The 26786-nt window shown below is 35.9% G+C and overlaps 3 protein-coding genes across 18 annotated transcripts in view; 1 reads left to right on the forward strand and 2 right to left on the reverse strand.

The window, feature by feature from the left end:
• The window catches only part of stox2a (storkhead box 2a), a 74483-nt gene extending 64387 nt beyond the window's left edge, over positions 1-10096 (reverse strand). The window contains exon 1 of the mRNA XM_001922863.9: positions 9058-10096. Within this exon, the coding sequence (XP_001922898.4) occupies positions 9058-9382 (325 nt within the window). The 5' untranslated portion in view covers positions 9383-10096. The remainder of the gene's footprint in view (positions 1-9057) is intronic.
• Positions 1-24401, forward strand: part of sod3b (superoxide dismutase 3, extracellular b) — a 92180-nt gene extending 67779 nt beyond the window's left edge. For 5 of the 16 annotated variants that reach the window (XR_012407288.1, XR_012407284.1, XR_012407297.1 and 2 more), the window contains one exon: positions 9028-10315. Coding sequence is in view for 7 of the 16 variants with exons in the window: in XM_073952769.1 (XP_073808870.1) it covers positions 21963-21990; positions 23309-23895 (615 nt within the window). In the remaining 9 variants the exon portion in view is untranslated. Of the gene's footprint in view, positions 1-5641; positions 5802-5884; positions 5920-5990; positions 6550-9027; positions 10316-17007; positions 17149-21890; positions 21991-22953; positions 23031-23308 lie in introns of those variants that run through there. The other 11 variants (XM_073952769.1, XM_073952773.1, XR_012407298.1 and 8 more) reach the window with 8 other exon arrangements.
• Positions 14676-16893, reverse strand: ing2 (inhibitor of growth family, member 2). Its single transcript, NM_001002448.1, has 2 exons — positions 16615-16893; positions 14676-15915 (listed from the first exon to the last, which is right to left on the reverse strand). The coding sequence occupies exons 1-2, from the start codon at positions 16751-16753 to the stop codon at positions 15218-15220; spliced, it is 837 nt and encodes a 278-aa protein (NP_001002448.1). The 5' UTR covers positions 16754-16893; the 3' UTR covers positions 14676-15217.
• Positions 24402-26786: the final 2385 nt, after the last annotated feature.

Genomic DNA, 26786 nt, shown 5'->3' on the forward strand with positions numbered 1-26786 from the left:
TTAATCATATTATAATTGAAGTATTGGTGTCCATGTAAACATTCTCAGTGAAAGTGCCAGATGATGTAGCAAACTGTCAAAGACAGTGCATTCCTCTGCCTTTAGGCTGATGCCATGTGCTCTTAAATGTTTGACGTATTTCCTTGTCACAGCACCAGTGGCACCGAAATTCATATGCTGATTCAGTATTGGTGCATACTGATTAAAGTTTTCGGTACCCAACCCTAGGTATATAGAAAGTAAATTCAAAATCAAGTATAGTGTAGGATTTGTGAACAAAGCCAGTTTGCTCAAAAAAGGTTATTCAGTAAACTATTTAATTGGTGTTGCTGTCAAACAAAAACAGGCTATCAACACATGCTGCTGATTTGCTGATCCATCGGCTATTTCCCCTCATTCTCTTCTGCACCCCTCCCTTTCCTCCAATTGAAGAAAGTTCTTGTATAGGGCTTGCCACAGAGTTCCCTTTCCTGTCCCATAGCCTTCCTTCCTACACGCACCAAATAAAAACATGCCACCACAACCCGTGTGTATACAAGACCTTCAGGGACATTGTACTGTCGTGGTCCTTGTACGTTTCCGGCCTGTGACAAGTTGATCTATGGACTATCATCCTCATTCCATTACAGGCTTAAAAGTGGACACTGAGGGATTCTCACTTTTCAGCAAATGATTACTATTCTGCAGACGCCACCAGGAATCTCCTTAAGAGTGTGGTTACCAATAAGGTCTGAGTGGTTAGTGAAATTGTGACATGTAAAACTTCACGGTCTCTGGGCGACCTCCAAGTTATACACAAACCTCAGAGGCAGCCATCCCAATCTGCCCAGAGTATAAATCTTCAGACCGCTTTATCCTGACATCCAGGAGAAAATATGGGGCTTTGAGTTGCACATCTCAGATTTCTAATAACGTAGAACTAATAATTGTAGGTTCGGTTTTACACACTTAAAAAAAAAAAATGTTCATGATGGAAACGTCTCCACAGATAGATTCTTAAAGAGAAAACAGATCGGTTTACATCTTATACAAAAATAACAATAATAATAAAAAATAAATAAATTTTATATATATATATATATATATATATATATATATATATATATATATATATATATATATATATATATATATATATAAGATAAAGCAGAACAACAGCATTAAAGAATAGTGTTATTACTTGTTATTGCTGCTACTAAATCATTAGTTCTCTGTCTGATTCCTCTTAAACCTTCATATGAACAGTTCACCGAAAAAATGTAAACAGGTGTTAAACTCAATCTAAGACCATCCAAAGTTACTCTTATTCTTTAGTAGAACTTTAAAAAAAAGATTTAACCTGAAAATGTGGTCATTGTCAGTTAATAAAATGCAAATCAATGGCTAAAAACATCTACAGACAAAACAATATAAATACCATAGCTCCTGACAATAAACTGAGCTCTAAAACTGACACTCAAAAGTAAAGAGTTTTTGCAGAGGCTGTGAATTTAAGGTAGTAATGTTGAACATAATGAATCATCATATAATTATCATATCAATCATATCATTTCCTGCACAGAGTGATCATTCCACTACCTACAGCATTCAATTCTTAATCTTTCTTTGATTGTTTTTGTTTTTTTCTACTCAATATTTTAAATCACCAAAGACCAGTATCAGCACACACAAAAAAAATAAATTATGTTTTATTAAGGAAATACAGTCATATTTCTTGGAAGACCCCAGTGTGAGTCAAGTTTTCAAAAGTTAATTTATGGGTGAACAGTCAGTTTAGCCTAATATATACTCTTTTTGCACAACTGAGTTTGTCCACAATGTGTCAACACTGAAAAAATATAAAGAAAAAAGGAAAAGGAAAGAAAAATAACAAAGGGTGTTTGTCACAATTGCATGTATGAAAGGATTAAATGATGCCTGCCACTCTGTTCTGAAGTATTAAAATATTTTGCACAACTTTCGCAGTAAAAAAAAAACGCAGACATTGGATGAGGATGAAGCTTTCTAATGTGCACATTTCACATTTTAACAAAAGCATGCTCAGGGGGCTGTATGTATTAAAATACTAATGTTTTGTTTAACATTACATTCATAATTCATAGGTGGTAATCAAGTTACAACAATCAAATCCATTCGCAAAATGCAACCCCTTTCAAGGAAAAATCTAAATAAAAACCATTACATACAACAAAACTTTTATTAGCATCAAGAATTCAATATCCAAGCAAAAAACAATATTGAAGTAGTTCTTGATCTTTAAAAAAATGTATCCAGTAACTTCTTTTTTTTATTTCCTCCAATTTTGAATGTTTCATATTTTAAACAATTGAATTGAAAAATGACACCGAATTCTCCTACAGTTCATTCTGCATTCAGTTTGAAGATTCATACAAACCATTAGCTTATCTTTGTGTGCATTACAGAAGAACTCAAAGTCTTGCTATTTTGTGATGCAATTTGTCGTGAACACATGGTTCTTTTTAAGCAATCTGAAATGAATAATTTTCTATATTTTAACAAAACTAAAGTCAACAGTTCACAAATCGGATAGACCTCTGATGTGTTTCCCTGATGCATCATTTGCAAACTGTGCTTGTTATATTGCATTGAACAGACATGACATTACTTGCAGCTCTAGTTGCTTTGGACGTCAATTTTGACTCATCGATTCATTTGTGCCCATCACTTCCCCTGTCAGTTTTGATTCTTTTGTGCCATTCACGTCTTCATGGAGAGGATTATCAGTGAAGGAATAGCTTAAAGTTTGCACCATTCATTAAACAAATCTATTGTAGAACTTGAAAACTCTCCAAGGCTGCTTTTATTGTGTTTTTTATCACAATAAAATTTATTATTATTATTTATTATTTATATTATTATTTATATTATTTATATTATAATTTATTATTGTGTTTTTTATCTATCTAAACATCTTCTGTCTTGAATGTAAAAAATCTTAGGCTTTTTCTTTCACAAGCTTTGATATAAGCTCCAGTCAAACTCCATGCCTGCAATTAAGTTTTACCAGACATGCTTCAAAGATTTAAGAACAGACTCTTTACTTAAGGCAAGTTAATGTCACCTCTCCCCAGATACATCGCTGAACACAAATAACTCCCCCACCACACACACACACATACACACACAGGTATGAACTCTACTTGACACTACTTGTTTGTCATGCTTATGATAATCTCACACCTGAGGGGGCCTTTGCTGTGTCAAGACAGTTTTAGAACTAATAGAATCTTTTATAACTGTCTAGATAGCAGGGGTGAAGTCTGGGTTATACATCTGCGGAAATACATTTGTAACTTTTGAGTCTTCACTTTTGTCGGTGCTGCATGGGAGGAAACAACTAGAATAGAAGGGAAATAGAATAGCTATAACCCTGCCAACAACCCTGCTTTCTTTTATATTTAATAACAGCACGTAGGGATTTCTGATTGAAGTTACATGGAGATTGTGAAAACTAAACATGCTGTATATACGAAGCATCTTTTAATTAAGTTTTTATACCTGAGCTAAAGCAAACAGGTTTTAACAGTGTATTACAATCTTGTTTTAAGCTTGTGTGACATTTAACACCAGTATATAAGGTACCATCATGGTACCATCATGTTGAACAGGCTTTGAACAAGATGCTTTGTTTATATTCCATTATTAATGTGCCATTATTATTCTTTTAGGAAAGATTTTGGGGGGGGGGAAATACAGATCTGGAAAAAAAAAAGAAACCACTACAAGACTATAAGTTATTTATGGTTCTCTGGATTTGCCCATTTATATATATATTGAGGGTGTGGGTGGGTTACTTTATAAAAGTACTAAAAAACGTATATTAAAAAATTAAACCAACATCAATACATTTATTTATTTATTAACATTTAAGATTTATTATACAAAGCTTTATACAAAGCTAAAGACAAAATTACTGACCCTGCTGGTATTTAAATTGTTTTTCAAATGTTTTACTATATTTCCTGTCTATTATTCATATTTATTGTTTGTCATAATGGCAAAAGTAGAAAAACAACATTAGTTAATTTAAATTTGTTATAAAACTATCATTTTAATGTGTTATGTTAAAATGCTACATTTTTATAAATTAATTTCCACTTAAAAGAATAATTTCAAAGGAGGAATAATCATTTTGAAAAAAAAGTCTTGTGGCCTATCCAAGTTTTACGAACAACAAATAATATCTTGACTTCTGGTTGATCATTTGCTATCAGAATTGGCTTATATGAAAAGCAAAGGCCTTTAGATTACGCTTATTTTACCAAAAATATATATGATCATGCCTTGATTTTTAACTATTTAATTAGGACAGTAAGGTCTGACTTTGCTTAGACAAAAGTCTTGTCACTTAACAGAAATAATGTCCAGTATAGAATATAAAGTCATGGTGCAGTGGAAAAACATTATATATGGCTCCTATCAGCTTGGAGGACTGCATCCATACATCTCTGCAATGACTCAAATAACTTATTAATAAAGTCATCTGGAATGACAAAGGAAGCATTCTTGCAGGACTCCCAGAGTTCATCAAGATTCTTTAAATTCATCTTCAATGCCTCCTTTTTCATTTTACCCTATACATGCTCAATAATGTTCATGTCTGGTGACTGGGCTGTCCAACGCTGGAGCACCTTGACCTTCAGGAACTTTGATGTGGAGGCTGAAGGATGAGAAGGAGTGCTATCCTGCTGAAGAATTTGCCCTCTCCTGCGGTTTATAATGAGGGTATCACAAATGTCTTAATACCTCAGGCTGTTGATGTTGCCCTCCACTCCGCAGATCTCTCGCAGACCCCCATACTGAATTTAACCCCAAACCATTATTTTTACTTCACCAAACCTGACTCATTTCTATGAGAATCTTGGGTGCATGCGGGTTCCAACAAGTCTTCTGCAGTATTTGAGATGCAGTTCAACAGATGATTCACCAGAAAAATCTACCTTCTGCCACTTTTCCAAATGATCAACTAGAAGTCAAGTTATGATTTGTTGCTCTTACAACTGGGATCGACAAAAATACTTTTTTCAAGTAGTGTATGTATTGTCAGAATATTAATGGCGAATTTAACAATTGCAATTACAATTACAATTATTTAAACTCATTTTTATATGTGTAATGTGTATTTATATAGCGCATTTATTGTGTATGGCCATACACCCAAAGCGCTTCACAATCATGAGGGGGGGTCTCTCCACACCACCACCAGTGTGCAGCATCCACTTGGATGATGCGACGGCTGCCACAGGACAACGGCGCCAGTGCGCTCACCACACACCAGCTATTGGTGGAGTGGAGGGACAGTGATAGAGCCAATTCGGTGGAAGGGGATGATTGGGAGGCCATGATCGTAAGGGCCGATAGAGGGACTTTGGCCAGGACACCGGGGTTAAAAACACAAACTCTTTTGTTTTTTGACAACTTAACTGTTTTATGTTCAATCCACTTAAATTTGTAAAAACAGTTCAGCATTTTTACAGTGTTAATAAAAAATAACCAATAAATAATATAATTACATTTACTTCTATGCAATAAAGAAAATGAGTGCTGTAGACACAAACTAAACAATCATGCACACTAAACATTGCAAATATACAAAATGATGAATCAACCATTTTATCAGCAACAATGATATAAAGATCTGCCAATTCAAGGCAAAAAAAGCCTCAATTCAAGTCTGCGAATACTAGACATATCAGCATGTTCCAAAACAAGCCATCGTGTACCAGGTGCTGGAATGAGAAGAATTTCCCTTTGAGCCCAAAGTGCAGTAATACGTACAGGTATGTTTTATATTTGCATTCTGTGTAACTGAAGGCAAAATTTCTCCACAGTCTCACCCTTAAAAATGTTTTTGTTTGCACAGCCTTGAACATGAACGAGCAGTCAACACATCCACAGGTGGAATATAGAATGTGTCTCACATGCAAACTCCCAAAAAGACACTGTTTAATTCCATTTTCCTGCTATAGGTTTATTTCAAGACAGCTTTAATGTGTTATTTGAGAAACTGGAGAATAGGAAGTGTCCACAGAGAAGCTCAACTTTTCATAAGTTGTCTCTGAACTATGAAAAATTCAGTGGAATTTTTCAACTTTAAACTTGTTTCTCCTTCAAGAAGAATTACGATTTATGAGGGCATTAAAGCAAAGAATGGGTGAAGCCTTCATGGTCTGAAAGCATGAACAGTGGCCTTATTCATGTTCTTTATGCAACAAGATAATGTTTTGTTTTTTTGCGTGAAACCATGTTTAAAGTACAGGGTTAAAACATCCTTACGTAGCCTTTATGGAACCTCTTCATATAAATCTCACTGCAAATTCCTGTTGTCACATTCATTTAGTCCAAGGTTGCCAGATGAAAAAAGGAGTATTTTTGAAAATGATTAAAGGGATTATTCACCCAATAGTTTCCTTACCATTTCCTCACATTCATGTGGATCTTTTATCAATGTCTTTCTTCAGTTGAACACAAAAGGAGATATTTGAAAAAATGTTGGAAACCAGCTGCCTCTTAAAAATAAAGTCTATTAAAATAACTCCTAAAAATTACTGGCTTCAATGGTTTCGTGAAGATTTTTTAACATCAATGGAAACTTTTTTCTGCTACTAAAGGCTCTTTACAATGAAAAAAAGATTCTTATGAAGCTGTTCCTTGTGCTATAAAAATACATTTTGATTAAAAAGTTAGTCAGGAAAGCAAAAATAGGTTATTCTTTAGCAACCTCTTTTTGGTTAGTTATTCGTTACATCTTTATTTTCATCGACCAATTTCAGCCTTTAAGTTCATTTTCAAGACTTAAAGGCTAAATACCAGCAGGCCACTAAAATAGCTTGATATAAAGCTAACTTAAATTAGGTGAAATAAAACACTCTTATTTTAACAAAACGTCACAGCTTTTAAATGACTTTTTTAAATCGATTTTTCTTAATAGATTAAGTGTTGTTATTTTTTTTAGATTAGATTAGATTCAACTTTATTTTCATTACACATGTACAAGTAGAGGGCAATGAAATGCAGTTTACAGTAGGTCTAACCATGAGTGCAATAGCAGCAAGTGCAGGATATCCCTAATGTTGCTAGTCACTAGTTAATGCATTTTCTTTTTAACAAAGTCTAAAATATCAGCCTCTACCAAATGGCTGATATGTTGTTTTATGGTAAAAGTGCCAGAATTAATAGATACACTATGAAAAATCTAAAAATATGAAGTGTAACACCAATTTATTTAAAAACATTTTTTGATATTAAATAATCTTTATTTTTTTAAGTATGCCATAAAATATTTCAGGTTTTCATTTAACATGTTTTCTTGTTGTTGTTTTTTCACAGTAAAACCAAAATGAAGTGTAGTAGTGCAAGAGGATTATGTTTGTTTGATTTTTGTTGGTAAACGAACAGTTATGTGTTTGTAAACTATTATTTAACAGTCAGAATATGGTCAACCGTTTGCTAGTTGTAGCGTGAAATTATATAAAAAACTAGGGTGATATTTACAGATGGATTTACTATAAACATTATATACAGGTTGTATCAACTATGAAAAGAGATTTAAAATAGGTGAATATATGTACAGGTTGCTATTAATAATCAGAGGTATGGAGATAGATATGAAAATAATTACAATGTTGAAATCAGAATTCACAGTTTGTCTGATAATATGTTTTCTTCTGGAGAAAGTCTTATTTGTTTTATATCGGCTAAAATAAAAGCAGTTTTTAAATTTTTAAACACCATTTTAATGTCAATATTATTAGCCCCTTTAAGCTATTTTTTTTTGATAGTCTACATTACAAACCATCATTATAATATCTTACCTAATTACCCAAACCTGCCCAGTTAACCTAATTAAGCCTTTAAATGTTACTTTAAGCTGTATAGAAGTGTCTTGAAAAATATTAAGTAAAATATAACTTACTATCATCATGACAAAGATAAATCAGTTATTAGAGATGAGTTATTAATACTATTAATACTATTATGATTGAAAATGTGTTAAAATTTCAAAAATTCCCCCAGAAAAAAAAGGGGGGGGGGGTAAACAGGGGGCTAATAATTCAGGGGGGTTAATAATTCTGACTTTAACTGTATGTACAGTTGGTATGTACAATTCTAGATGAATTAGTGCAATGTAGTGTAATGAATATGTGCAATTTTACTAGTGCAAATATTAAGTAATAAATAATAATAAACTTTCATACTTTTCTTACTTCTACAACTTTTTTTAAAGTAAAACATTGTGTTTAATTCTAATTTTTATTATATTTATTATTATGCTATTAATAATATTAAATAGTAGTTATTATACACTTATGAAGTTATTATACACTTCTTATACACTTATAAACAATTATTGTACACTTATTATACAATTATAAATAGTTATTATACAGTGAAATGTAACATTTTAAAAAGAGGTTTTCCATGTCAATTAAGAACCTTTCAATGAACAGTACAAGAACCATTTTTATTGTGAAGACTTTTAAATGTAAAAATGTTTAAACTATCCTGGGCTCCACACATTTCATGTTGTCCCATCACAAATTGAGTAAGTTAACTTAGCTGTGTTTACAAAACTAAGTGGATTGAACATAAAACAGTAAAGTTATCTTCCCAAAAAACTCAGTACTAGTGTAGATTCAGCTTATTTTAAATAAGATTGAACCTTTTTTGAGTGTAATCTGAAAAACATCCAGGTCTCATGGATGGTAAAGGTTTATTGAACCAAAAATCACAATAAAGCTGTAATAATAACTGTAAAATATTAGGAGACTTTCTTGTAATATTTTCACATCCTTACTAAAATGTAGATCCTTTACTTTAGCAGATAAACAACTTCACACAATTGGAGAGCCACAATATATCACAATTCTGCATATCCCACCATAAGGTTTGCATATTCTCTCAAGCCTCAACACCAACACATCAGAGTGTGTTAAAACCACAACACTATACCACCTTCACCCACATCACATTACTCCTCAAAACCAACTGATTTCATTCCCACAGCTGTCGGCGCATCCAGTGGCTCGGGCTTACCTATGCACTTGATCTCGAAGCCCCGCGGTGGTTTGAGGGCCCTCCGCGTCCAGCCTTCCCTCAGGACCTCCAGGTGATCCTCCTTGCCTTGAATGAGCAGGACGTGTTCGTCTATCCAGCCCAAGAAGAAGGTCTCCGATATGGCGTCCGTGACTTTCTTGTTCCAAAAGTGCTGCATGTTCTCCGCTTTGAAGTCGGCGAATATCTCGTAGCCGGTGTGATGGTGCTGAAGCTTCTCGGTGACCGCGGCGGCCGCCTCCTCCCCGCTGACCCGCGACAGCACGATGGCCAGGGAATGAGGCGCGATCTGCAGGAACTTCTCCATTCTCCGGCGCGTTTCACACACAGGCCACAGCGGGGATCGCGACCCTGTCCGACGCTCCGCGGCACTCACACGGCGTTTTATTGCGCACCTTATTGAACTGCCAAAACGAACACATTGCAACGTATTTCAGTTTGTTTCCAGGAGCCGAAGCGCAGCGCGTGACGGCGGAGGGTCCACCAGCATGATACGCAAGACAGAGACGCCAATGTCATTTATTCATCAAAAACACGCGTTCCGTGCGGTGAGCCCATAGCCCGATGCCAGCGCTCCGGTGGGCAATGTTAACCAGGCGCTGCGCTGATGGGCAGAGCGGCTGAGCTGAATGACCAATGCCTCTGCTCTGCTCAGCCTGTCTGTTTTAATAGACCTCAACCTGCCGCTTCACACACCTCTCCCGCGACATTCTGCACACACAGCCGAAAGCGAACGACACTGATTCCTCCAGCACCGGGGCCTCTTGATCGATCACTGCATTCATCGGTGATGATCGCTGGACGTTCCGCGCATAAAACGACTTCATCCCTTCTTATTCATGTCTTCGCTTTTTTGGTGCACTCCGAGGTTGCCTCCCAGTCGGTCTCGTACACTGCATGCACGCCGTCGGTGCGCTTTCTGCTGTCCCGCTCACCGCGCTCTGTGAACTCGTCTCCGGAGGCGTCGGGCTCTCGACTCTGACGCCGTGCGCCTGGTGTCCGGTGCGCCGGATTATGGTCTGGACGTGTCGACGGAGAGCGCGCGGATCACCAGATGTTTTCCTGACTCCACCTACAGGCGGCCTTCAAAACATCGCGAGTACAGTCAGTACAAGAGCCTCCTTGCAACAGGTGAACATGGGAGAATGGGGAGAGCAGAGAGAGCCGGCGGTCACAGAGCAGCTTTAACACTTTTCAGGGAAGGAGAATGATTGGGTGGACCATAAAGAGGCCATGAGAGGTCAGGCTTTGTCTGTGTTTTGTTTAACCGGTTCATTCCCTTTGCACACACACACACACACTGTAATATGTTACTTATAAATTGCTTGATGAAAATTGTTACTACACTGTAAAACCCAAACAGTTGAGGTAACTCAATCCATTTGAGGAGACTGGTTGCAACAAACCATTTAAGTTCAAAAACTAATCCTAAGGAGTACTGTGAACTTAATCCATTTGAGTAAACGAAGCAATTTAAGCACAGTAAAACCTGATAAATGAAGAGAAGGTTAAGAAGTTAAGGCAACTATTCTCAATCAATTATTAATAATCAACTATTCTCAAATCAATTATTTGCTGCTAGTTCGTGTATATGTTATCATGTAATTCATAAAAAGTTACTATTCAAGTGTGAACATTTTAAAATTGTATTAAAATGAAACATTTCCAGGGTCAGGTGCCTGAATAATGTTTAATACAGACTGGGATAATGCCACATTACAACTGATTTAAAATTAGATGATTATGGGCTGATTGAAATTAGCAAGGGTGGCGCAGTGGAAGCGCAATCGCCTCACAGCAAGAAGGTCGCTGGTTTGAGCCCTGGCTGGGTCAGTTGACATTTCTGTAAGGAGTTTGCATGTTCTCCCCGTGTTCGCATGGGTTTCCTCCGGGATCTCCTGTTTCCAGCTGGCAGTTCATTCCGCTGTGGAGACCCCTGATTATTAAAGGGACTAAGCCGGAAAGAAAATGAATGAATGAAATTAGCAAATGTGTTTATTATTATTATTAAGGCTGAACAATAACAAATTGTGAATGTGTATATATGTTGTGTATTTTGTTTATGTTATCTTTAGTGTAGTTGTAGTCGGTGGCTTATAGCTATCTGGGTTAAAGTTAAATTTGTAATATTGACAGTTTTACTCCATCTAGCCCCAAAACAAAAAGTCAACCCACCTGGGGTTTGGGCTAGGTCCACCGTTACACATTTGCGCATCGATTTTGCAATATGTGCATCCGCAATAGTCACATCACAGGATTAGATTACTTACTGAAGATTAAATTATATAATGATATTATTAAATACTATTTTTAAACATTATTTACACAATGATGGCCATGTTATTTTACATTTGATTGCTCAATTTCTAACTTGAGAACGCCATAAAGCAGTGTTTATTTAATTTTTATTTTTGCTCTGTTGTATTTATATATGAAGAGTTCAGATGCAAAAACCTCTTAGTGCCGTCTGGAATCTTCTTCTGGAATGAGCATTTTTCTTAGCCTCTTATGTTTATGTTCAGTTATTCCATGCTAAAAAAACTATGAAAATAACCTATTATTTGCCATTAAAGTGAAATTTCTGAATCACAACATAGGAGCCTGAGAAAAATGCTAATTTAAGACAAACATTTGATCACTTGATCATCCCAGACTTGATCTAAAATACCTCTTCCTCAATTTAGCTCATCAAATCATATGGTGGAATTATAGTCATAGCAATATATATTGTAGCAAAATAAAATATTGCTATGCCAGATTTTCCAATATCATGCAGCCCTAATATTGTCAATTTCAGCTTTAAGAATTTTAAAAGAAATGTAAGAAATTAACTTTTTAAAAATTTTTAAGAAATTAAAAGATAAAACCAAGATCATTTACTTTGTGTAAATGAATACAAATACAATGTGTTCATGATAGTCTTTTAAGCTAAATGTATGTTTCTGTAAATATGCTAATATTTAGTTAGTGAGTTGTCGATGGATTATCCCAGTCAAACGTAGCAGACATCCTTAACTAAAAAGTTCTTTTTGTAGCTGATAGCTATAGCTTTTGTATGACATCTGCAACACAACAAGGGCTCATGGGTTTGTTGATTGTTATCTGAAAAGAATTTGGCCTTGTTCACATTTGTGTGAGGTTCTTTTCTCGAAGGCCTTGCTCAAATAACTTCTACAAAGACCAAGGGCACCCAAGCATTAGTGTCAGCTTTCGGTTCCCAAGTTCCCAGGATGTTTCCTCTTGTTTAGCGATTTGACTATAGAAAGAACAAGATAGGATTGTTTTTAAAATCCTGACCCAGGGTTGCAATTGTTTGGATAAAAAGGTATTTCTTCACACGGAACAAAAGGATGATGGAAACAAATTGTGTTTCACACTAGAAGGTTCAATACTTGAGTAGAGACTTATTAACTTACAGCTGAATTCATAGATAATTTAAATGCCAACTAAACAAATGCTGGGTTATAGAGTAATCCTGATTACTGTGTAACCCAGAATAAATATACATTGACAACTAATGATCACTATTTATAATGCTTGACCGAACTGGTGACGGAACAGCCTATGTTGGGTCACAGAAAAAAAAATTCAAAGATGATCCCTTGGATTTACTTAATTTTTGAAGTGGTTGTAAACAATTTTATTTGGCTGAATTTAAACAAGCAGATTTAATTGAACATTTTAATTGAACTAAATTTCAGTTGTTTGTTTAAATTCAACACATATAAATAGTTAGCAACAATTATTTTAAAGCCTCTCTTCCAGGCATTACAGTACACCGAGCTCTTAATTAAAAGTACTTTCTTTTAAACTTTAGGAAAGTTCGATTTGGGTTCTGAAGCCAAAGCTGAACCACTGATGCCTTTATGGTGACATCTGGTGGCAGGACATTTAGTTAGATGTAATAATAATAATAATAATACATGATTTGATGTGATCATCGATTTGCTTCAGTTTTTGCGCAGTGCAATTGCTTAATAAAACACAGAATGTGATGTATATGCTAGTACAGATATAGCTGAAATCATTGTGTAAATTTCTAATCTGCATCTTGTCTCAAACATTTAAAGGTATAGTAAACCCTAAAATGAAAATTCTGTCATCATTAGCTCATCTTTTACACGATTCAAACACAACCTTAAACACAAAAGAAGATATTTTGAAAAATGCTGGGGGGGAAAGCCATTTACTTTTATAGTATGTTTTACCTTATTACATTCTTCAAAATGTTTTGTGTTCATCAGAAGAAATTCATAAAATTTAGATCAGGGGTGTCCAAACCTTTTCTTACAAAGCACCAAAACATAAACTTGATTGAGGCTAGTGGGCCGAAGGTAAATAGTTGCCATGAGTAATTTCCTAATTTATTTAATGATATTGAAAAATTACTAGAAAGCATTGCATTACATTAACTAATACAGTATGTATTATATTATTATATATATATATATATATATATATATATATATATATATATATATATATATATATATATATATATATATAATATATATATATATATATAATATATACACCTTTTATAATAAACATATTACAGTAAAAACAAAATCTCATGTATAACATAATTACACTAGTTTTTGCCTTGATTTGCTCGACCAAGTCTTCTTCATAGTTCTCTCTCCATTGAGTGGTGTTAACATTTTTACAAATCAGATTGATTTACAACATTTAATTGAAACATTTCATTTCAGTTTGCTCTTTTCCTAGCTCATTAATAAAACAAACAAAAGAATGTTGTGTTAAATTAGAAACGATGATCACTGTGTTAAAGGCATTTGCCCTCATTCTCAGATGGGATCATGGGCAAAATCAAAGGTTACAATTGGCCAACTTTGGGCATCTTTGGTTTAGAACCACTTGTAAATAAAGGGTGAGGAAATTTCCACTTTTGACCATCTCTTTAACATATTTCCTCATGATCAACATCTTAAAATAAAACTTAATATATTAACCTACCTCATTATGGCAAAATTTTCACAGGAAAATTAACATTAGATGGTCTCTTAGATACCTGTCAAAGCTCCCTTTATTTGCAAATTTCTAGATTTTTAAAGAATAATAAAAACCACAAATAGGATAAACATCGCTAGTTTAAAAAAATAAAATGTTTCACCTATTGACTATTTTAGCTCTGCACACTCTGCTCTTGGATGTTTATATAATAAATTCAACTTTTTATTCAGTCATTTTCATAAAAAAAAACAAACAAACACGGAAATGTTTAGCTATTTTACTTTAAAAACAGGATTGTACAGGGGTGTCCAAACTCAGTCCTCGAGGGCTGGTTTCCTGCATAGTTTAGCTCACACTTCCATCAACACACCTGCCTGGAAGTTTTGGTATACCTAGAAAGTGCTTAATTAGCTGGTTCAGGTGTGTTTAATTGAAGTCGGAACTAAAATATGCAGGACACTGACCCTCCATGACCCTCTGAGATTGTATATCAAAATATTTGTTAAATTCTCAATCTATTTTCCCTAAGCATCTGTATAGTACTGCACGTTAATTGTTATTGTTCTTTTTTTTTTAAATCTAATATATCCATTTCACACCCATGTGACACAATAACAACAAGAATGTATAGACATAACAAGCACCCATTTATTTAAATAGTTGAAACTTAAAAAAGGGATTTTTTTTAAACAAAAACATCACTCCAAAACATTTACAAAGAAAATGAGTTTGTTCTCTCACTGGAAGACATTTCAGAGGTGTGTTTTGATATATATTTTCTAAAATGTGGAACGAAAGAACAAGAAATGCAAAGGAAAGATGCTGACATACGGTTCATCAAACCCTGTGCACTTGAAACACTTTGCTTGTTATTTTTGACAGCATTACCCTGACCTGGGTGCTGCTGACCTAACATATTTAACCTCTTTAGTCTTACTGGAAAAAAAGAAAGAACTCTTCGCTGTCTTATGGACATTAGTGGCAGTATCTTAAAACATCTGTGTTTCCAGGGTTAATTACGTCTGTTGGTCGTTGTCCATCCTAACGCAAAAGCAACAACAGCACCTGTTCGGAAACTTTTTAGCTAAGTGCATGAGGAGAACCTTTTAACATAAGTTAAACACGAACACCGCCGATCCCCACACAGGCATATTTTTCACAAAAGGCACTACCTGGACCGCCTATCCTTCTTGGCCCTATCAGCACTTTTCTCCATTGTCTTTTCATTGTCGCCCCTGCATTTGGGGCAATACCATTTACCCTTGGGCTTGTAGGTGAGTCCAACACAGGAAAAATGGAACCACTCGATTGGACACTGCTCATTGTCGCAGCCGATCATCTCGCCATAGGACACCTGTTCACAGAGGCAGTAGGTGGGCTCGTTGGGGTCAATGGTGAACTCCACTGGGGAGGCTTCACGCTCCTGCTTGGCCTTCGAACGTTTCTTCTTCTTGGCCGACTTGGATTTTTTCTCACGAGGCTGTGGTGGAGGCTCTTCGCCAAGATCCTCTAAAGCTCCATTGGCACAAGTGTCTCGGCTCTCACTGTTGCGCTGACGTCTGGGCCGCCTCGCCGAAGAGCGCTCGGGCATCACATTGGTGGAGGTGCTCGCAGGGTCATGCCTTACCTTCTCCGGTGGTCTCTCGACATCTCCAGGCTCCAAGAAGCAAGGTGAGTGGGCCTCAATCTGACGAGAGCGGTTTTCCACCACCTCCATCATCTGGGTGACCACATGGATCTTCTCATCCCCCAGCTCCTGGCTGCTGATGAGCGCCCGCTGCAACTGTATCTGCAGCCGCTTGCGCTGCCCACTGTCACTCTCCTTTTTATACTTTTCATAGATCTCATCCACCTCCTTGAGGACCTCTGAGTGAGAAAATCATGTTTGGGATGTTAGGAAATTGATGGTACAAGCTTAACACATTTTACAAAACAGCACTTTAACATAGTACAGTGGTCTGTTTGTGGTGTTGCTCTACTGCTACCCCTGCCGCCCTGGAACAAAAAAACCGTACAGTCAGCCTACCTGCTCAGCCGTACGTGCTTATACAAACATGAGGAACTAAACGGTGCTTTGCAGCACTGAATGAATCGGTTCCCGTTTCGAATAAACAATTAATTTACGATAACCTTCATGTGCGAGCTATAAAAGTCAACTCGGCGGCATTACAATGCGTCGAGATGTTGTAGATGTTTCGGCTACACGCGAACAAAACACACACGCCGACTGAAAGCACCATTACGTCGATACTATGGCAACTAAAGCGATGCGTTAAGAAAGAGCTCAGCCAAACAACAGTACAGAGTATGCACTAGTCAAAATGGCTGATCACTGGTGGTAGGATATTGTTGCTGGAACAAACATAGCTGACTATGCTGAAGACTAAAATACTTGTTAAACAAAACGGGCGTGGGCAGCGTCGGAAGTACTACTGAATGATGAATAAAACGCGTTTTGTGGGGAAATGGAAACGAAACCGGTCTGCAGTGTGAACTGCACACGATGGAAATGTGCATAAACAGACAGCCCACCGTACTGGCACCGCTCACAAACGTTTCGCTTACCTTGATACTTGGTGTCGATTTCTCGTAACAATGAAACATTCCTCTGTATATCCAAAGGCAGCGATTCGACACATTCCAAATAATCCTCCACGTAGTTGACAAGCTGCGATTTTTCCACATTCGGATAATGCCCTAACATGGTGATAGCGATGCATCAAGCAGCTATGCGGCTTTTCGTGAAGAACTGCGGGTTGAAATTTGGTGCGTTGCACTCATAGGTTCCTTTAAATTATGTTGTTAGTTGGCAACCTTGTGGAGAGCCACTCTTTCCAAATTCAGTCTTCTCTGGCTACGAGAACTCCTTCAAACAAAACTATCGAGACTGCGCATGCGCAGGATCAACCCATAAAATGCCGCGTTTTGCATTTTCAGGCGCTTTAGCGAATGGGGGGCGGTGATGTTGGGATGTGGGCGGAGCGCGGGATCAGCTGGGCGCGTCCACGGATCATATGGAAGCGGAGGTTCGATTCATTAAAAGCGAGACGGAACCATACGAGCACAGCATGTTATAGCAACGTCGTCGAGTTAGCGAAGGTATTGTTGATAATGAGATGATGTAATGGCGAAAATCATCACTTTAATGCAGGCAGAAATTGCAGGACCGGAAATGCCACAAATGGTGTCAAAGATATACCGACTTTTATGTATAAAGGAGACTGGATTTAAGATTTCATGAACACTGTTTTGTTTACACGTATCTTCCAAACCGTATTTATTTGATTTTTATAAGTTATATTTGTAACTGAACATGAGCATATGTGACCTGGGACATGGCATTTCAGCTACCTGCACTGAAATTAGAGAAATATTTTAAATGTAATTTAATTTTGAACACTTATGATTGTGTGTCCTCTTGTGGAAAAGGATAATCCTCTCAGACAAGCTTTAAGGATTTTTTTATGCATTTTTAAATATTCTGTACCATATACAAATGGCAGCGAATAGTAGAAATGACCCAGCCCACAAAGACTGACAATATAAAAACTCAATATAACACATGAATATAAAATACAGGCTACATTATTAGTCAAAATGTAAATATGAATGCCTTTGAATATGTCTGGTTTGCTTGCCAATTGCCCTACTATTTAAAAACACTATTATGAATATTTAACTTATTCCTGTGACAAAATAAATGAATTGACAGCATCATTACTCCAGTCATCATCATTCAGAAATCTTTCTAGTATACTGATCAGCTTTCTCGTGTACATCGTAAAATATTATGAATAATTAGCCATGATAACATATATTTTTAGTTCTTAGTAACTTATTTAACTAAGCTAATCAAGTTCAAATTTAAATTCTATCTGTTACACAAGCTGTTTTAATTCAGTTTAACATAAAATAAGTTCATGGCGACGCAGTGGCGCAGTAGGTAGTGCTGTCGCCTCACAGCAAGAAGCTCGCTGGTTCGAGCCTCGGCTCGGTTGATTGGCGTTTCTATGTGGAGTTTGCATGTTCTCCCTGCGTTCAGGTGGGTTTACTCCACAGTCCAAAGACATGCGGTACAGGTGAATTGGGTAGGCTAAATTGTCCGTAGTGTATGAGTGTGTGTGTGTGTGTGAATGTGTGTGTGGATGTTTCCCAGAGATGGGTTGCGGCTGGAAGGGCATCCGCTGCGTAAAAACATGCTGGATAAGTTAGCAGTTCATTCCGCTGTGGTGACCCCGGATTAATAAAGGGACTAAAAGCCGACAATAAAATAGATTAATAATATAAGTTCAATGGACTCATAAGATTAATTTGATTCAGTTTAACAATATGAGGCTACCAGGATTTTTTACAGTGTATAACTATTATTTTACTTATGAACAAACATCATTTGTGCTTCATATTTTGTGTAAACCATGATATATTTTTCTTTTCGTGATTATTTGATGAAAATAAAGTTATAAGATTTATCTATAAATACAATCTTGCATATAACAACATTGCTCATTGCTGATTAAAATAAAAAAGCCACATCTTTAATATCACAAATGCTCTTAGTAAGATTGTTTCTATCACTGACAAAAATGAAGTAACAAAACTTTAAAATGTATCATATTTTCATTTACCAGGAGCATTTCATAATATAGTATTTAAAATAATGTAGTGTAAAATAGTGTAATAATATAGTATAAAATATAGTGCATAATATAGTGTAAAAGTACTCTAAATTAATACACATTAATACCATTAATCAAACCAGTAATAATACCATTATTATTATTATTATTATTATACCAAAATAGTATTGTGAAATGTTACTGATATTAATGGTATTAATACTGGTTTTATTAATGATATTAACTGGTATTGATGTGTATTATTTTAGTGTATTTTTATTAAATAAATGTAGACTTCAAACATGACAGTATAGTACAAAATGGCTGTTAAAGGAATGTTAAACTAGGGACTAAACTAACCTTTTTAGCAATTCCTTTTAATATTGTAAATTGGATAATATTTACTAGGCATATTCAGCATATCAAATTAAATGTAAACACTTATTCAATTGAGTGTCATCCAGTATTATTAGTTACGTTCAAAACAATGCGTATGCTGAGAATGAGCCCCGTTCTGTAGAAGTACGAGTGTACGACACTTGCGTAACTATCTTATTGACAAGCATGGCTTGCTTAGCGCTCTGCTCAGTCACGTGGACGTCTTTGCATGGATACGCAATGCAAGCCACTGATCTGCGCTGTATGCAGGACATCTCTGCCCAGTGTCCGGGGACTTTCCCCTAAGCAGTGATGGCGAAACGAGGTTCCCCGTGCGTAGCTTAGGATGCAAGTTTTCAGGCATGCGCACTGAAGGGACGGGCGGCACAAGATATATACACATCGAAAGTGAGCCATGCGTCTGTATGACGGTGACACTGAGTTATCTCTTTATAATTTTTTCCAAGGTATTACTTTATAGAATAGTGTGACATATAATCACAAAGAGATGTACAATATATTTAGAAGTACTATAGCGCGATATACTGACTTACCAGGTCCTGAAGTGAAAACTTCAGATATGCAAATGAGGCTCACACGTCACGACCAAACAACAACCGAGATAACTGAACGAGCTTAAACAAGCAAAAAACAACTACAAATAGACTTTACACGTAATATTTTAAAATCTTAATAATATTTTTTTATCATATAGGTCTACATTAAAACATAATCCTATTTAAAATAACTTTTGTTGTTAGTTTTAGACACACGTTTCAGGCCAGTAGCCAGGGGGGTTTGGGTGGTTCAGAAGGCCTACCCCTTAGTGACAAAGGTCCAAAATATGTCCCATACATGAGCTTATTTGGCCCATTTTGACTGCTGCCATAATTCATTTGCCGGCCACTTTATTAGGTACACATTGTTCAACTGTTTGTTAATGTAAATTTCTAATCAGCCGATCATATGGCAGCAACTCAATGCATTTAGGCATGTAGACATGATCAAGACGATCAGCTGCAGTTCAAACCGAGCATCAGAATGGGGAAGAAAGGTGATTTAAGTAACTTTGAACGTGGCATGGTTGTTGATGCCAGATGGGCTGGTCTGAGTATTTCACAAACTGCTGATCTACTAGGATTTTCATGCACAATCATCTCTAGGGTTTACAGAGAATCAGAAAAAGAGAAAATATCCAGTGAGCAGCAGTTCTGTGAGCGCAAATGCCAGAGGTCAGGGGAGAATGGCCAGACTGGTTCAAACAACCCTTTAATACAACCGAGGTATGCAGAAGTGCATTTCTGAACACATAACACGTCCAACCTTGAGACAGATGGGCTACAGCAGCAGAAGACCACACTGGGTGTCACTCCTGTCAGCTAAGAACAGAAAACCGATGCTACAATTCACACACGCTCATCAAAATTGGACAATGAGTCTCGATTTCTGCTGCAACATTCGGATGGTAGGGTCAGAATTTGGCATCAAAAACATGAAAGCATGGATCCATCCTGCCTTGTATCAACGGTTCAGGCTGGTGGTGGTGTAATGCTGTGGGGGATATTTTCTTGGCACACTTTGGGCCCATTAGTACCAATTGAGCATTATGTCAACGCCACTGCTTACCTAAGTATAGTTGCTGATCATGTCCATCCCTCTATGGCCACACTTTACCCATCTACTGATGATACTTCCAGCAGGATAATGCACCATGTCATAAAGTGTGAATCATCTCAGACTGGTTTCTTGAACATGACAATGAGTTCACTGTACTCAAATGGCCTCCACAGTCACCAGTTTCCAATCCAATAGAGCACCTTTGGGATGTGATGGAATGGGAGATTGGCATCATGAATGTGCAGCCAACAAATCTGCAGCAACTGCGTGATGCTGTCATGTCAAAATGGACCCAAAATCTCGGTGGAATATTTCCAGTACATTGTGGAATCTACGGCACGAAGGATAAAGGCAGTTCTGAAGGCAAAGGGGGACCAACCCAGTACTAGTAAGTGTACCTAAGGTACCTAAGGTGTACCAGTGGCTGGTGAGTGTATATTGTACAAATAACCCATCGAAATAGGCTTTAAGACCAAGCGGAATCCTGGTGTGACTTCAGCTAATCAGTTTTGACCAATGCAAACAATTATTTTTCAAGAGTTCAACACCAAACTATGAGGTGCCATTTCTTTCTTTTTGGCTTAGTCCCTTTATTAATCTGGGGTTGCCACAGCAGCCAACTTATCCAGCATATGTTTTACGCAGCGGATGCCCTTCCAGCTGCAACCCATCGCTGGGAAACACAATGAGGTGCCATGTAGAATTTAAATCAAACTTTGCTTATCAACACATACATGAGACACGTGCATATACATCTAAAAATTACTCGCATATACACCTATACTATTGAATGTTCAAAGCAATATATATTAAACTTGTGTGTATACATATAAACTTGATTCTTGCATACACCACTATACACACATACGTAGATATAAACTTGCTACATGCAAACACACCTATACACACATCTGTGAAAAAAAACACAAAAAACATCTTTCCTACTGTATTGTTTTTAAATAGAGGAAACATTTAAAAAGTAAATTTTATTTCTAAAACCTTATTAAGAAAACATGACCAATAAAAAGGTGTGAAACACCAAAAGTGACCCATATTAAAATCAATTTGAATACTATTTTGGCTATTGTTGTTATCCATGAATTTTCAAATATACTTTTTTGAAAGAGAGAGGCTAGAAAAATTGTAAAGCTCTAAATTATTATTATTAGTAGTAGTAGTACTAGTATGTTTTAATGTTATTGATATTAATTCATTTTCTTTTTGGCTCAGTCCCGTTATTAATCAAGGGGCGTCACGGCGAAATGAACCACCAACTTATCCAGCATTTGTTTCACGCAGCGGATGCCCTTCCAGCTGCAACCCAATACTGGTAAACACCCATACACTCTTGCAATGACACACATACACTTCAGGGAAACCTGAGCACACACAGGAAACCCATACGAACACAGCGAGAACAACCTTCTTGCTGCGCCACCATTTTATTATAATTATTTAATTTTATTATTTAATTATGGCCAAATTCTGACTGACGAACGTTAGCTGTGCTGGCCAGTTTGTTATTTGTCTAATAAATTACAATAGGCTACAGTTTTTAATTTAAAACTTTTTTCTAACAATATATGATGTAATAATTTTTGGTTTAAAAAATAAATAATTGTCATATTTCTTTATTCTAAACATTTAGGAATTTTTTTTTGGTTATGACGACCATCCGACAAGCTAATTCAGCCAAAAATAGTGCTTAAAATTTCTTCAAAATTCAGTATTTATATCTCATAATTAAATAGAAAATGAGGCGGATAACTGCAAATAGATCCACTTTTTGAGAAATAAGAAGCTGGCTTTGGACCTGTGTTTATAATTTTCACACACATTTTTGTGTAAACCTATTTTCACTGCTATAATATATATTTTGGTAGGCAAAAGATAAAAAGCTACTGTATTATATTCATGCTTTTCACATGAGGAGTTCAGATGCAAAAACCGTCTGAAATTTCCATAGAAAATGAAATTTTTTTTCAGCCTCCTTTGTTTATGTTATTTCACGATAAAGACCAGGAAAAGCACTTAATCTTTGCCATAAAGGTGATAATACTGAACATACACACAGGAGCCTGATAGAAATGCTCACTTCAGTGGAACATTTCAGATGACATTTAGAAGTTTTTGCATCTAAACTTCACATGTGTACAGCTGTAATATCAGAACACACACGAATTGTGGGCAGGCATGAAATTTGATCTCTTCAACATGTTCAGACCCTGTAATTTACTAAATATGGAATGTTTACGCCCCTGCATTATGCAAGTATAAAACAGCAACCATAAGCTTTTCAAACGCAAAGGACCAACAACAAAGAAACACGTTTGGCATTAAAAATCAGTTTTTAGTGACGGAACACAAAAAGTAAGTGCTGTATTTAATCTTTTAAACAAATATATGAATTCACTGTAGACTACATCATCATAAAATGTCCTTTAACAAATGTTTGTTTAATAGCAATGTGGAGGATTGTGGTATTTTATTCTTTGATTAAATAAACCATTAAAGTTAATGTTTAACTACACATTTGTGTCTTAATGAAAGTATAGTCCATGTTCAACATTGCAAAGAGTTTAATGAGACGATGATGGCGTTGAGATGCTTCATGTCATTTGACCTGGCTTTAATATTCTCTGATTAAGGTGAAGACATGATACGCTTCAACATTTTACCCCTTCTGGCATTCCTGCTCAGTTGCCATGTGCTCTTCTGTGGATCAGGCTCAGGTCTGGCATATGCTTCAAACAGTGATTCCCTTCAGGCCGTATGCAGAATGCAGCCTAACACTCGACTAGCGCCTGGCATGCCTCGTGTGTACGGTCACATTTTATTCAGACAGTCTGGCCCAAAGGAAAAGCTGAGCGTGACTTTCAGGCTCTATGGTCTCCCTGCGGACAGTCAGCAGCCCAGAGCCATGCACATTCATGAGTATGGAGACTTAAGCAGGGGCTGCGACTCTACAGGTGGGCATTACAATCCCCTCAACGTCAACCATCCACAACATCCAGGGGACTTTGGCAACTTTGTGCCCATTAACAAGAAGATTCGGCAGTCACTGGACTCCCCTGCAACTCTCTTTGGGAAACTTTCAATAGCCGGCCGGTCTGTTGTCATTCATGAGGGAAAGGATGATTTGGGCAGAGGTGGGAATGTGGGAAGCTTGCTGAATGGCAACGCTGGAGGGCGACTGGCATGCTGTGTTATTGGACTGAGAAACCCCCAAAATTAATAGATATTTTTAGCAAAGACTATACAGTTCATTTTTGCAGTATACAATGCTCAGCATATATGATTACACAAATCTCTCTTTTAAATTCATATTTTTAAAAGGAAGCTATACAATATTATATTTGTGCATATACATTAGATTAGTCAGTACTGAAGCCAGATCTGGAGCTTATCTAAAGTTACGATAGCGGTTCAAAAACTAGTACACCCAATATGTTATAGAAAAACATTAAATACAAAATTTTACAAAGAGGGAAAATCAAGAGAAGCAAAAAAGTTGTAATTAATTTTTTTTTTTGCGATATTTATCTTGAATTTAATAGCTTTATCTTTCAATTTCTAAAGATGTTCTGTCTAAAAAAATATTTTAATAAATATATCTGTTTTGTTTAAATGCACCAAAATACTTTGCCTGTACATCAGCGAAATAACTGATGGAATGCATTTAAATATCTGGTTATTGTGTTAAAAACACTAAAAAATAATAAAGAATGAGGCTTTTTGAAAACACAACTTGTTTGTGCCTTATTTAAAGTGTGTAAGCCTCCTTGTAAATGTATCATTTGAGATATAAACATGATAAAGCCATTCTATGTATTTTACATTCTAATGGTAGTGGAAGTTCTTAGATGTATGCTGTTTATACATGACACTCTTTATAACATTGTTTTTGATTTGTAAATTATTGTTATTAACTATTGATGAATGTGTTTTTCTCATGTTTTGGAGGTACCTATAAGTTATTGATATCCTTAAGTATAAGTCCCTTAAATTTGATCAAAGAACAAAACTGTATTTGCTATTAAAGAGAATACAAAACTGTACTGTGTGAACTGTACTAAAAGTGAGCACAATTATAATAAAAAAGTATTACAAGTGACACAAGTTATTTGATAATATTACTTTTCTAAGTAGCAAGTACAGTAACACATACTTTCAAAAGATAAGTAATAATATTTCAGTTACTTTTAAAAAATGTAATAGGAGTTTAGTTAATTCACTTTTAAAAAAATAAAATTGCTGAATTAAAATGATTGTAGTCTTGTTGAAAATTCTCATTATTTTGAACACATGGAAGAAAAGGAAAAGAGGATTATCTGAATGGACACTAATTATATGTTTGAATAAGACAAAAAGTACAAAAGTAGCAAATGAAAAATCTTTCATTAATCTGTATATACGGTCAGGAAGTTCTCAATCCTACATTCATTTTTATGTGTTTTTTTAAAGGTAAATGCAGATTGTACAGTGTGTTGTTAATTGCAGAGCTCCTCCATTAAAAAATAAGAAAAAAACTCCTGCAAGTGTCGTAATTCGACTTTTCATCAATTAGAAATGATCAGACAGGAGGTTTTGAATATCAGAAAATAGACTTTATTCTCCATAATAAAGCCGAGAAAGAGCACAGCAGACCCCAGAGCATTCTGAAGTCTCTCCTGGACAATTCTTTTCTTTCCTTCTCTCTTTCTCTTACTCTTTCTAAAGTCTCTGTGTTTTCCACAATCTTTATACAGGTTATTTGACACACCCCTAGGTGTCTCATTTTAACTCTTGACCATTTTTTAATAGGTTTCTACTCTAAGTGGTCCTGCTATTCTTGGCTCTCTGCCAGCTTGCTATGGTCAGCGAGATGTCACAGGCAGGGGCGTAGATTTAGGGTGGACGGTGAGGACGTGTTTTTTACAGTCATTGGTCCCCACCAATAATTTAATATTTAATTCACTTAAAATCACTTAAAATTTAATTTAATATTTAATTCACTTAAAATCACAAACACATATGAACATTGTGATTGGCTGTGCCTTTCCCTGCTGTCATGTGAGTGGCTGCTTTCAGATCATAGTTTCAGATACAAACAGCGCCAAAACAACTGCGCGGAGAAATTTTCCGATGTGTGAGGTGTGTGACATGCTCATGTGAGGATGGAGGTAGCAAGAAGAGGTGGACAAAAAGAGCTTTTTCCAACGAAAAGTGTAAGTCACATAAACTCAAGTTCGCTAGTGAAAGAGTCCATCATGATAATGTCGTTATGCTAGTGTTTTCACCGCTTTCACGGTCAGTCTAATGTTAAAGCAGACTCATATAGTCTGTAAACAATAAGTTATTCCCTGAAAGCTAACTGCAGAATAAACACCTACATGTAAACGTATATGACCCTGCCAGTTCTCCTAATCTCTTACAGTAACATCTCCAATTTTGGTTGAAACTATTTGTCAGAAAAGCTACAGCCTGTGCTCCATATTTAATAATACTATGAGACATGTTTAATTTGTACGAAAAATGAACGAAAGTCTTTATTAAACTCTCTCTTTATCAGTTAATAAACATTATTTGAACATACACTTTCAGGCCTGTAGCCAGCTTATTAAATGGGGTTATTTGTTTTCTGAAAAACTAAACCTTTTGCAGTTATTCACCTGATTTTCTGGTTAATTGAGGTATAAATAATACAATTTAGTGACATATTAAGAACTATTTTTTGCTGGATAATCTTGTTTGATAGTTATTATATCTACACTTTTTGATGTACCAAAACTATTTCCTACCATTTTGTCAAATTGCTTTATTTACACATTTAAACTAAGTTTTATTACAGTTTTATAAATAATAAAAATACTTTGAACTAGAAATTAGGACTTTAAATTCTTAGAATAAAGAAATGAAGTACAATACAGATGCCAAAACCTCTAAATGCCATGTAAAATGATTATTTTTCTCAGCCTTGTATATTTTAGTTCAGTTTTTTCACTTTAAAGGCAATGAAAAGAACGTATTTGTCACTATAAAAGTAAAATCACTGAGTCCACACACAGCAGTTGGAGAAAATGCTAATTTTGGAAGAAAATATTAAATGGCATTTAGAGGTTTTTGCATCTAAACTCTTCCAATATG

Source organism: Danio rerio, chromosome 1, assembly GCF_049306965.1.
Source record: "Danio rerio strain Tuebingen ecotype United States chromosome 1, GRCz12tu, whole genome shotgun sequence".
Lineage (NCBI taxonomy): Eukaryota > Metazoa > Chordata > Actinopteri > Cypriniformes > Danionidae > Danio > Danio rerio.

Excerpts from the sequence above, each read along its gene's own strand:
- ing2 (NM_001002448.1), bottom strand. The coding sequence starts at position 16,753 with ATGTTAGGGCATTATCCGAATGTGGAAAAATCGCAGCTTGTCAACTAC. Across the intron at positions 15,916-16,614 it reads AATCGACACCAAGTATCAAG|AGGTCCTCAAGGAGGTGGAT; the intron begins GTAAGCGAAACG and ends TTTCTCACTCAG.